Raw genomic sequence first — 13,609 nt, forward strand, 5'->3', positions numbered from 1 at the left:
AACAAAGAGAGATGGAAGGAAGATGCCTAATTAAAAGACTTGAGATAATCAAGTATAACCTGTGGATCTTTATCATTTGAATCCTAAAAAGACAACTGAGGAAATGTTTAAAGAAAAGGTATATAACTGATATTAATACTCGGCAGAAAAACTTTAGAAGAATAGCTAAAAGCCAATGTAGAGAGAAAACAGTACAGATCAATATGTGAGTTACAAAGTATGAACAGAACCTTACCCACAGCTCCAGACATCGATGGCTGGTGTATAGCGCTCTTCTCCCAGTAGCAGCTCAGGAGGTCGGTACCATAGAGTAATGACTTTGTTTGTGTAAGGGCGACTGCAATGTAAAACCATCATTATGTAAATTCACATAAGTTTTTGATGATAAATACTTCCATAACTAAATGCAAATAGAAATAGCTGTCAATTGAAGATGAAAATTTTAAAACATCACAACCTAAAAGTCTAAAAGTAAACTGGATAGAAGTGGGAGATGAAGAAATAACTTTTATTTCAATTTAAGTTGACTTATTTCAGTCAAGGGATAATCCAAGAATTGAGGCAAAATTGACTATAAAAACTGAGACAATACATTTAGGTAATTAGGGAACTCTTGACAATTATATCGCAATCTACAGAATAGCCAAGAATAAAAAGGATTCTTTTCTATTTGCCACAAATAATTTTGCTATTTTTATTTTTTGAGGCATAGTCTAAGTTGATCAGGATGGCCTTGAACTCAAAGAGATTCTTCCCACATGTAGTTTTTTTTGGGGCGTTTACTGGGGATTGAACCCAGGGGTGCTTAACCACTGAGCCAGCCCCTTTTTATTTTTTAATTTTGAGACAGGGTCTCCCTAAATTGCTTGGGGCCTCCCCTAAGTTGTTGAGATTACAGGCATGTGCCACCGTGCCCAGTACCGCGTGAAATTTTGATGACTGTCTCACCTCTCTTCAGAGTTATAGAGCCGAGCAAGTCCAAAATCTGCTAGTTTGATTTGCCCACTGTAAAACAAAAAACAATTATTTTTGTAAGCAATTGGCAGTAATCCCCAAACTATACTTGAAAAGTCAAGTGCCAATAACAGTATTAAAAGAATTACAAAACTTTTTTTTTTTTTTTTTTTTACAAAAATGAATTTTAATCTCTGTTCTCTCATTTGTATTCTTATCTGTCACTCTCCCCGGATCAAGCTAGTTTATAATACCTCAGGCTTATGTTTTTAATTTTTTACAATTATTACTGCATTTTTGGATTTATTTCTTAATTTTTTTTTTTTTTTTTTTTTTTTTGTAGCAGGAATTGAACTCAGGGGGCACTCAACCACTGAGCTACATCCCCAGTCCTTTTTTGTATTTTATTTAGAGACAGAATCTCCTGAGTTGCTTAGGGCCTCACTAAGTTGCTGAGGCTGGGTTTGAACTCATGATCCTCCTTGCCTCGGCCTCCCGAGACACTGGGATTATACACATGTGCCACTGCACTTGGCTTTAGTTAATTCTTAGTCAAGGTTGTTTTTTGTTTGTTTTTTTTTTTTAGACATGCACTACAGTAGAATGTATTTTGGCATATTATACATATATGGAGTATAACTTATTCTAATTAGGATCCTATTCTTGTGGTTGTATGTGATGTGGAATTACCCTGGTCATGTATTCAAATATAAGGATAGGAAAATTACGTCCCATTAATTCTACTGTCCTTCCTATTCTCCTCTCCCACCCACCTCCCTTCATTCCCCTATCTAATCAAGTGGACTTCTATTCTTCCTCTCCCCACCCTCCCAAGTTTTTTGTTTGTTTTAAATATCTGGATAGACCACAGTGCCTAAACCTGCTAGATTAAATAGTTAGTATTGAAAAACAGAATGGGTTGTTCTAGATTTTTAAAAATTTAAGGTTGGAGCCTTAAATTCAATATAATTCTTAACTGATTCTGGCTTGAACAAACTAGCTACAAAACACATTTTTGAGATAACTGAAAAAATATAAAATATGAACTGGTTATTAGAAGATACTAGGAAATTTGTCAGGGTATTTAGTATCAAATATAATGGTGTCTATAATTCACTTTAAAAGAGCAAGTAGAAAGATAAACAAATATGGTAAAATACTCATGGTATAAGTATTAATTATTAACTATTTATTAGTCTCAATTTTCTTATAACTTTGATATTTTTCATAATAAAAAGTAAACCACAGGGGGTGAGGGTAAGAATAGAAATGCAGTAGATTAGACAATGAAGAAAGAAAGGAAGGGAGGGAAGATAGGAAAAGAAAGACAGTGGAACGAATCTGACATAATTTTCCCATGTACATATATGAAAACAACACAGTGAATCCCACCATCATTAACATCCATAAGAATGGGATTCTATCCCAGCAGCCGGGAAGGCAGAGGCAAGAGGATCAAAGCCAGCCTCAACAAAAGAAAGGCACTAAGCAACTTGTGAAACTCTCTCTAAATAAAATACAAAACAGGGCTGGGGATGTGGCTCAGTGGTCAAGTGCCCCTGGTTTCAATCCCCTATATCCACCCAACCAAAAAAGAATGAGATTGTAACTAGAATAAGACATATTCTATGCTGGTATAATTATATCAGAATGGATTCTGCTGTCATGTGCAACCAAAATAACCAATAAATAAATATATGTAGGGAAAAAAAAATAAATCACAAAATACTGTAGACATAATGGATTTTTAAAATGAATTAGAGCTATGGCCTGAGCAAACATTTTTATAATGCATGAAGCACCTTCTACCAACATATTGCCAAAGATATACTATCATTTCAGAGGGGTTCTCAAACATTCACCTGGAGAACTTGTTACAAGTTCTAGTCCCCATTCTCACAGAAGCTGATTTAGCAGGTCATGGTTCATGAATCTGCATTTCTCTCTTTCTCTTTTTGGTAGTGCTAGAGATTGAACCTAGAATGTCATGCATGCTAGGTAAGCGCTGTACCGCTGAGCTATACTCCCAGCCCCAGTTCACACTTTTCTAAGCGGCAGAAAAAAGGTTATGCTAGGAGGTGCTCCCCCAAAGTATGAAAGTCTACATTAAATAAACCCTTACCATTCTTAGTAAAGATTATGGACACCTCACCCCAAATATCATTACATCATTATATTTCTAAGTTCAATTTATAAGCAAATTCTGAGAAAAGAAAAAAGTAAAGAGGTAGGGCTGGGGAGATAGCTCAGCTGGTAGAGTGCTTGCACAAGAGCCTGAGTTCGATTCCCAGTGCCGGAAAAAAAAAAAAAAAAAAAGTAAAGAGTTATATTAAAACAAAGAGGGAGGCTGGGCATGGTGATTCTGTAATCCCAGCGATTTAAGAGGTTAAGGTAGGAAGATCACTAAGTTGGAGGCCAGGATTAGCAACATAGTGAGCCCTAAACAACTTAGCAAAACCTGCAAAATTAAAAAGGACTAGGGATGTAGCTCTGTGGTAAAGCATCTCTGGGTTTAATATCCTTACTCCCTTACTCTTGATTCACAAATCAAGGCATACAGAAAGACTGAAAGTTAAAATGCCAACAAATATTTAGTAATGGAAATTAGACCAAACCTAAATCTCATGAGCAGCTAGCATATTTCCTGCTTAGCCCATATTAAGTATTAAATAAATGTTTTGTGAATGAAATTAATCTGTTACACAATATTGTGACAGCATATTTACTATTGCTTTTTTCTTCCAACTAAACTATTAGGGTAATATACAAAATAAGAAAGTATTGATAAACTTTGGCAATATAAAACAGAAAAGAAATAGGCTATTTATGTCACGAATCACAGGAAAAAGATGCATAACAAGATACAGAATAAATTCTTCTGAGACCATGGTTTGTTTATTTGTTTGAGGAGGGTATACTAGGGACTGAACCCAGGGACGTTTTACTTCTGAGCTAAATCCCCATCCCTTTTTGTGATCCTCCTGCTTCAGCCTCCTGAGTTGCTGAAGGGAAGGCATGCACTACTATGCCTGGTGAGGGTTTTAAACTGCCCTGACAATACCTTCAAGTACTGGATGTTTCCATTTCCTCCAAATTCAGCCCTATCTCCCATTATACTTCCTTCCCTAACTAGTCTGGAACATTAATCAATTAGCCAAACTATCTTCATAGTTCCTTCACTTGTGACCTTTTTATATATGTAATCCTTAAGTACCTAATGCTAGATCAATGGATAATTTGCCTTCCCTACTCTAACCTAGAGAACTAAACTAAAACTTAATATAAAAAGCACACGATCTTATATCATTGGTGCCATTCCAAATTGTGTATTTTCCCCTCTCAGTTAAGTCCTGAATGCTGCTGGTTTAGTCCTTTTACTTGATGATTTCAGTCAGCAACCTCTTCTATTTTGCTTGGCTGTCATTATAAATCTTTGGCATTCTCCTCAGTGCCTGAATTCATCCCCTACCCTCTCACAGTCAATAACTGTCATCGGAAAAAAAAAGTCATTAGAGCCAGGTGTGATGGTGCACACTTGTGATCATAGCATCTTCAGAGGCTGAGGAAGAAGAATTCCAAGTTCAAATCCAGCCTCAGCAACTTAACAAGGCCCTAAGCAACTTAGTAAGACCCTAACTTAATGGTTATGTGCCCCTGGGTTCAATGACTGATACCAAAAAAAAAAAAAAAAAGTCATCAGGTGGGACACCTGTGGCCATGATTCCACGTCTCCTAGAATCTTGCCCTTTTAAAATTATTTTAGTTCTTTCTAAATCTTCAACTGCTCCCTTTCTACTGATTTTCTTTATTCTAGCATTTACACGTTCAAAGTTCTGCTATCCTTAAAATAAAAAATTTAAAAAATTAAGACATTCCTACTACTTCCTTCCCATCATGTTACACATTCACTTACCTCTCCCCCTACACTAATGTCACCTCTGGCCCTTTAATTTGCAAATGCTCTTCTTAGGTCTTAATTAGTCTATATTATCTGATATCCATGACCAGTCCTTTCTTAAATTCGACTATCTTGTACTGATGGCATTTTCTCTTATCCTTCCTCTTTATTTCTCTTAGGTTCCACTTCTGACTTTTTTTATATACTAACTTCCAAATCTATATTGATAGCTTCAAGTTCCCACATGACCATATGCCTATTAGCTATCACTATCCTGAATACACAATAGAATCCAGAAGAGGTTCACTTTTCATCCTCATCTATCCTGCTCTTTCTTTTGTACTAGTGACTGGTAGTACCATCCATCTAGCTGGTTTCTTAAAAGTTAAGAAATCTTTGAGTTATCTTACTTTCTCATATTCAATATTCATTCCCCATCTTTTACTCATTCACCCAAGACTACTTACTCATCTATCAAACCCATTCTGTCTACATCTATTAGCAAGGCCTTGGTTAGTTCAAGCACTGACCATTTTTTATGGTGTTCTTGATAGGTCTTCCTGCCTCTAATCTATGCCTCACCTCTATCTAAAACAATTTGATTTTATTTATATACTTGGGTAATAAAAATAAAAATGAAGAGCACAAGCTCAGTCCTAGTCTTCTCTGTCAACTGCTCTCTTCTCCTTGCCCTGCTGATAACCCTCTCACCATTTCCCCTGACCATTTCACCCAAAAGTCTCAGAGTTGACAGAATTAAGTGAGCAAGATTATGGGATTCATATGCCCTGTAGAGCAACCTGAACAGGCAGTTCAATTTAGCTTGAAACCTCCTAAGTGTCTACGCTATGGGAAGTAGGGGACTGGGAGAGGGTCCAACAAGAAAGGATACCAAGCAGAACTGCAATTACTTCTTGTGCTGAAACATCCCCCATGAAGGAGGAGTAAGGGGAACATAAGGAAATACACTAATACTATAGGCCAAAAAGCTGCAAACTGATATCAGAAAAAAAAACTTTTTTTTTTTGGTACCAGGGATTGAACCCAGGGGAACTTAATCCCTAGCCACATTCCCATTCCTTTTTATTTTTATTTTGAAACAGGATCTTGCTAAATTTCAAAATAAAACTAAATTAGTATTTAGTTTTATTAGTAAGTCTGGCCTTGAAGTTGTGATCCTCCTGCCTCAGCCTCCCAAACTGCTGGAATTACAGACATGTGCCACCATGCCTGGTCATCATCAAGTTCTTTTTTTTTCAGTAGCCAATGGATCTTTTATTTTATTTATTTATATGTGGTGCTGAGTGTGGAACCCAGGGCCTCGCACATGCCAGGCAAGTGCTCTATCACTGAGCCACAACTCCAGCCCCCATTATCAAGTTCTTAATGAATCATTTACTATGGATGTACAGTCACCAACCTTTACCTTTAATGGGAATTGTGAGCCACAGAAATAGAAAAAGAGAGTACTTATTTATTTTATTTTATTTTCTAAGGTGGGGTCTTGCTATGTTGCCTAGACTGGCCTCAAGCTTCTAAGCAGCTGGGATTATAAGTGTATGCCACTGAGTCTGGCTTATGGACTAATCTTTTAACATGTTTAGTCTCATAATAAAAATATATAATTATAATTTAAAATAATGCATTACTCATAAAAAAAAAAAAAAATGAAACCAACACCTTTCAATGATCCCCCTGTAGGGTCCTTAGAAGGGTATACAATAACTTAAATTGGCTCCTAGTAACCTTCCACCTTCATCTCCTGCTGTTATGTGTTTCACTCTTCTTATTCTAGTTAATATTGACCTTTTTATAGTTTTCTAGACATAAAATGCTGTTTTCATGTTCAACTGTTTTTGTGTATACAGTTTCATCTGTCTAGAAATTTGATACCCACCCCATTATCATTATTTCTAATAAATTCCAATTTCTTGAGGCTGCATCTTTTCAGGTTCTCCCCATCTTAAGGGGAAAAAATGGGCTTAATAAATAGTTACTTGAATAATTTATTTATCTAGCTCCCCTAGTAAACTCTGAGCTACATAGTGTCCAACTATTTCATATGAGATTTTAGTGCAAAATCAGGAGAGTCTCCATTAATCCTGTGTGTTTAGTTATTCCATTTCACAAAAACAGGAAATGCTGGGAGCCAGGAATATGGCTGAGTGGTACAGAACTTGCCTAGCAAGTACAAGGCCCAGGGTTCTATCCCCAGCATTACAAACTAACAAAAAAAGAAAAGAAAAGAAAAAAAAAAAAAACAGAAAATACATCATAGTCATGTCATACTTTTATCTAGGTAATATTTGTTAGCATTTAACAAAAAAGTAAAAACATGATTAATTCAAAATGGACTCAAAATCCCAGCTGTCTAAAGAACCAAACAATGCCCTGATTTCAGTGGTACCAGACTTGGTCTTCGCCCCTCAATAGGTAGGGATATTACTAAAGGTTAGTGAGTATAATATATCTGATATCACCAATACAGTGTGGGCAAATAATCAGAAAGGAAGAAAGCAGATAAAATCTTCTAGAGAATAGCTGTTCATTACCAGATTCCAGACTGTTTAGACCATTAAAACCTAGGAGAAGTAATGGCCAGAGAGGCCAAAAACCAACTAAATCTCTGTTTTCTTGGAAAGGCAGAAACCTCTAAGGGCTTATGAACAGTTAAAGAAGCAGGCACGTTTTTCTTCACTAAACAAGGGGACTATCACTAAGAACCCAATGTGTATTTAAGTTCACTTAAGGTCACAACATTATTTACTGACTATGGCAAAGAGCTCTCTGAATATTCCTATAGGATCTGAGTCATTCCCTATAATGCTTATAAGAAATATCTTTATAATCCTACTTCTGTTAATTCCTTACCAATATTGAGTCTGGTGGCTCTGCTGTTCACAGTATCCCTATCATAAGAAGTTGTTCCTAATATACAAACATCACAAGTATGTAAAAGGAAAAAATTGTATTACTGGACCTATTTATAATCCCAATTAGCTGGCTGAGAGAAAGTGCTTGACCTTATTTGGTTACTATGTTACCTGTTGTTCAGCAAAATGTTAGAACACTTAATATCCCGATGCAGGAAATTCTTCTTGTGACAGTAATCCAATCCTTCCATTAGCTGTTTCATGAACGACTTGATGTGGTCCTCAGAAAAGTGCACCAAACCAGATTCTAGTAATCCCATTAAGTCATGGTCCATATACTCAAATACAAGGTAAAAGGCACCTACATAACAAGAAAAAAATTAAAAATTAGAAGAAAATAAAAGATGAAAATAATACCTCAAATTTTAACATAATTTTGGAGTTGATCATAAGGGTCTCTGGAACAACCTCTTAATTGTATAGATGAAGAAATTAAAACTTAGCTAAATAATTTGTATTTTCAATAATAAATTAACAGAAGTACTAGAAGTACTTTTTGAATTTGATCTGATTTCACTGCTCTCTGCCTATTTAACTCTTTAAGGGACAACTATCATAATAAGATTGTATTGAGAGACTTTATATGACCTAAATCACTTAGGAAATCACAGACCCAAATCCAGTCTGTTGCATGTTATAAATAAAGTTTTATTTGTAATTTAACCCTGCCTGTTTGTTATATATTGTCTAAGATCACTTTTTAAAAGGTCTTTACCTTAGTTAATAGGCAGCATCGGGGGCAGTACAGTGTATTTAGTATAAATTATTAGCGAAAGTCAAAGTACTTAAGAATCAAAAGCAAGTTCAATCACCTAATTCAACTTCCTAAATTCAGAAGGAGATTTAATTAATTCATTAATTAATTTTTTTGGGGGGGTACTGGGAATTGAATCCCAGTGCACTTAATCACTGAACCACATCTCTAAGTCCTTTTATTTTTTGAGACTAGGTCTCATTAAATTGCTAAGGCTGGCTTCAAATTGTGATCCCCCTGCCTCAGCTTCCAGAACTGCTCGGATTATAGGCATGCACCAATGCCTGGCCAAAAGTAGATTTTAAAAGGAGTAAGAAATACACTAAGAGAATACTTATAAACAATTTGAAGCCCACACTATCTTTTCACCCTTGGCAGGGGACATTAAAGAGGCAAATATTGCAACAAAAGAAATACTAGAAATAGATAATGCTCTATCCAGTCTAAAATACTTTTTACTAAGGACATAAAGGTATGGGTTTTGTTTTTGTTTTTGCTTTTCAGGGATCAAACCCAGGGTCTCATGAATGCTACTAGCCAAGCACTCCAACTACTGAGCGTACATCCCCAGCTCAAGCAGGAACTCAATATGGGGGTAGGCTTTAAGAACTCTTTAAACTTTATGAAACAGGATGAAATATTTTAAACATTTTGTTTTTTACTGGGGATACAGGCCAGGGGTACTTTACAAATGAACTATACCCCCATCCCTTGAGGGTTTTGCTAAGTTGCTGAGGCTGGACTTGCACTAGCCACCCTCCTGCCTCAACCACTTGAATGAATAGCCAGGACTAGAAGTAAGTACCATCATGCCAGGTTTGTAATATTTTTAAAAACTGGTAATTAAAGGCTCAACAGGGACTGGCAAATGTGATTTCATGCATCTTTATGCCATATTTAATGATATGGAAAATTGCTTATGTTAGGTTATATAACATTACACTTGGATCTCAGTTATGTTAAAATAAATATAGTATGTATAATGTGAAGTACTAGAAACAAATATACCAAAACATTAATACTATAGTGATTTTCTAAGGATGATGCTGTTAGGATGGAGTTAAAGAAAAGTGATTGTCATTTTTTTTTCTTACTGTTCCAGATTTTCAATATTTTTACAATCAAATTTTCCATGTATCACATCCATTCATTCATTTTTCAAAATGAATTTAGGTAGTATATAGTAATGACTTAAATAGTACAGAGTAGTATGAATGAAAGTATGCGCCTCTCCAGAAACAACCAATTAAACCAATTAACATTTTCTTCTGCATTCTTTTTTTTTTTTTAATATTTTTTAGTTGTAGACGGACACAATATCTCTATTTTATTTATTTATTTTTATGTGGTGCTGAGGATCGAACCCAGTGCCTCACACATGCCAGGCAAGCACTCTACCACTGAGCCACAATCCCAGCCCCTTCTGCATTCTTATGGAAACTAGCTATATAATATTTGTATAATCATGAAAAGTTAAAATTTACCCAGAAGTACACCTAATATTCTTAATTCTATTCAGATCTAACCTTTACTAATTAACCTATATATTGTTGCATAAACAGCATTTCCTTTTATTTGCTTTCAAACTACTACCAAACTCAAGGATTGTTCCTCCCCTAGTGCCAATATCCTGTAAGGCTCTGTATACAGGTCAGGCTTAACTTTTTATCTATTACCTTTCTAGTTTTATATACTTCAATCATCTTCTAACATTCCAGAGAATATTCACAGATGCCATTTCTTCACTTGACTCTATTTTCAATTGCCCATCTCTAAGTCTTCTTCAGATTTGTTGTAAAAAAAAATAGGTTGGATGATGTCATGTGTAAACTACTTAAACATAGGTATGAGAACAATGAATAATTTTCTCAAACACAGACAAAAGTTACAACTCCAATTATTATGATCTGATGAAAAGATTTTTAGAAAATACCTGCACTGAGTAGAGAAATGAGAATAGGGGGAGGGAAGAGGGAAGAGAAGGCAGTGGGGACGAGGATTGAAATTGAAATTAAATCCCATGCATGTATGATTTTGTCAAAATGAACACAACTACAATGAATAATTATTGTGCTCTAAAATTAAAAACAAAAAACAAAAACCCTACTTTGAATTTCTAAACCACATCAATGCAAAATGATGATAAAAATATGGATGCGAAGACAATAGCAAAAAGTGATGATGTAAGTAAGAGAGTAACAGATAAATCTGGTTCTGTTTTTTGTTTGTTTTGCAGTAGTGAGTAAAAGGGGCATTCTACTACTGAACTACAGACTATTTTTTGAGTCAAGGACTTGCTAAGTTGCCCAGGCTGGCAAACTGCCTTAGCCTCCCAAGTTTCTGGGATTAGGTGTATGCCACCATGTCTGGATAATTGGAGTTTTAATGTCAGTTACTGTTTTAAACTTTGTAAAAACAAAACAAAACAAAAAACCCACAAAACTTTAAAAAGTTGGGAGAGCTGAGGATTTAGTTCAGTGACAGAGCATGTGCTTAGATATATGAAGCCCTGGGATTGAGCCCCAGAGCCATATATAAAAAACAAAAGTCTGGAAAAGTTAGTTGGAAGATGATCTTATACTGTTTCTCTGCTGGCTTTATTACATGTTACAGCAGACACTACATACCTAAATGCACATTTTAATACTGACAATGATGCTTAAAAGTACACAGAATATACTGATGAAAAATAGACACTATAAACAATCAACACCGTTTGGCACAAACTGCCAACATCTAAATTCTGGAATGGATTAAAGAAAAAAGCTAGACTTTAGTACAACCTGTTAAAAAATTCATACAGGCAAACTAGCTGCGAGGAAAATAAAACTGTCAATCTATCCTGTAGAAACATTATTCTTTGCTAGTACCTTTGTCCTTCTTGAAATCCAGTGCATCTTGTTTATCTGTAACAATTTCCTTCATGTTAACAACACTTCGGTGGATTAACTGACGAAGAATTTTGATCTCTCGAATGGCTGTGATTGGGAATCCCTCTTTCTCATTGTCTAGTCGCACCTTTTTAAGAGCTACTAGTTCTCCTGCCAAAACAAATTTAACATTTTTTATCAACAATCATGAACCAGTATCATCTGACCTTGTTCTGAAAGATACTTAATACCTATTTTTGTTTCCTTAAAAAAAAAAAAAAAAAATTCTGCCAGGTGCAGTGACACATGCCTATAATCCCAGTGACTTGAGAGGCTGAGGCAAGAATACTGCAAGTTTGAGGCCAGTCTCAGCAATTTAGTGAGGCCCTCAGCAATTTGGAGAAACTCTGTCTCAAAATAAAAAATAAACCAGACAGGATGGCACATGCCTGTACTCCCAGCCTCTGGGGAGGCTGAGGCTGGAGGATCTCAAGTTCAAAGCCACTCAGCAACAGCAAGGCACTAAGCAATTCAGTGAGACCCTGTCTCTTAAAAAAACAAAAAAAAAAGGGGCTGAGGGGAAAAAGGGCCTGGGGATGTAGCTCAGTGGTTGAGTATCCATGAGTTCAATCCCTGGTACCCCCCCAAAAATAAATAAATAATAAATAAAAAAGGGCTGGAATGTAGCTCAGTGGTACAGCTGGTTCTGAATTAAAGCCCTAGTAACAAAAACAAAAACTGTTTCCCATTCCTTTTCTTTTTTGGTGTTAGGGATTGAATTTACCCTAAGAATATACCCTACCACTGAACTACATCCCAAGTCCTATTTTGTATTTTATTTAGAGACAGGGTCTCACTGAGTTGCTTAGCACCTCACTGTTGCTGAGGCTGGCTTTGAACTCACAATCCTCCTGCCTCAACCTCATGAGCTGATGGGATTACAGACATGTGCCACTGTGCCCAGCTCCCTATGTTCTTTGTTCTTTTCTTTCTTTTTCTTTTGACAGGGGATTGAATCCAGGAGCACTTTGCCACTGAGCTGAATCCCACTCCTTTCTGTTTTTATTTTGAGACGGGTCTCACTAAACTGCTGAGGGCTCACTAAATTGCTAAGGTTGGCCTCAAATTTGCAATCTCCCTACCTCAATCTCCTATGGGAACTATATTCTTTTCTTGTCAAAGATTTTTTTTTTTTTGCAGTACTGGGGATTGAACCCATGGCCTTGTGCTTGCAAGGCAAGCACTCTACCAACTGAGCCATATCTCTAGCCCTCAAAGACGTTTTTTTTTAAAAGACTTGGAGTTGTTAGTTCAAAAATCAGTTAGGCCTCAAAGTTTGAATTATTAAAATATACCAAAAATTAAATATTTCATTTTATATTTCAAGGATTTCTTCCTTTCACTAATAAATACCACCCTACAACTTTTATTTTTCCCCTTTGAAAATTTCCAGGAAGCAACCAGATGTGGTGATGCATACCTATAATCCCAGTGATTTGGGAAGCCAAGGAAGGAAGATTCCGGGCTAGGTATAGAGCTCAGTTGGTAGAGTGCTTGTCTTGTATGTACAAGGCCCTGGGTTCAAACCCCAGCACCCAAAAAACAAAAAAAAAGGAAGGAAGATTCCAAGTTTGAGGACAGCCTCAGCAATTCAACAAGACTCTGTCTCACAGTAGAAAATAAAAAGGACCAGTTATGGTAGTACACGCCTATAATCCCAGCAGCTTGGGAGGCTGAGGCAAAAGGTTTGTAAGTTCAAAGTCAGCCTTAGTAACTCAGTAAGGCCCTAAGCAACTTAAGTGAGATGAAATATAAAAATGGCTAGGGAATGTGGCTCAGTGGTCAAATTCCCCAGGGTTCAATACCTGGTATCAAAAAAATAAAATAAATAAAAAGGACTATGGATATAGCTCAGTGGTACAGTGCTCAAATTAAATTTCTAGGAAGCAACATAATGTTTAGTATAAACCATAAAAAGTGGACTTTTTTTTTTTTTTTTTTTTTTTTTTTAATGGTACTGGGGATTGAACCTGGGACGGTCTACCAATGAGCTACATTCTTATTCTCTCTTTTTTTTTTTTTTTTTTTTTTTTGAGTCAGGTCAGGGAGGGGGTCTGAACTCAGTGGCACTCGACCATTGAGTCACAGCCCAGTCCTTTTTTGTATTTTATTTAGAGACATGGTCTCACTGAGTTGCTTA

The 13,609-nt window shown here is 36.1% G+C and overlaps 1 protein-coding gene across 7 annotated transcripts in view; it reads right to left on the minus strand.

Annotated features, from left to right (window-relative positions):
• CDK12 (cyclin dependent kinase 12) overlaps positions 1-13,609 on the minus strand; it is an 87,053-nt gene that overhangs the window by 52,708 nt on the left and 20,736 nt on the right. For all 7 annotated transcript variants that reach the window (XR_013762589.1, XR_013762590.1, XR_013762591.1 and 4 more), the window contains exons 5-8: positions 11,410-11,580; positions 7,897-8,086; positions 949-1,005; positions 236-337 (exon numbers count right to left, since the gene is read on the minus strand). Coding sequence is in view for 3 of the 7 variants with exons in the window: in XM_079132014.1 (XP_078988140.1) it covers positions 236-337; positions 949-1,005; positions 7,897-8,086; positions 11,410-11,580 (520 nt within the window). In the remaining 4 variants the exon portion in view is untranslated. The remainder of the gene's footprint in view (positions 1-235; positions 338-948; positions 1,006-7,896; positions 8,087-11,409; positions 11,581-13,609) is intronic.

This window comes from Sciurus vulgaris (assembly GCF_902686455.1).
Source record: "Sciurus vulgaris genome assembly, chromosome: 3".
In the NCBI taxonomy this organism is placed as follows: domain Eukaryota; kingdom Metazoa; phylum Chordata; class Mammalia; order Rodentia; family Sciuridae; genus Sciurus; species Sciurus vulgaris.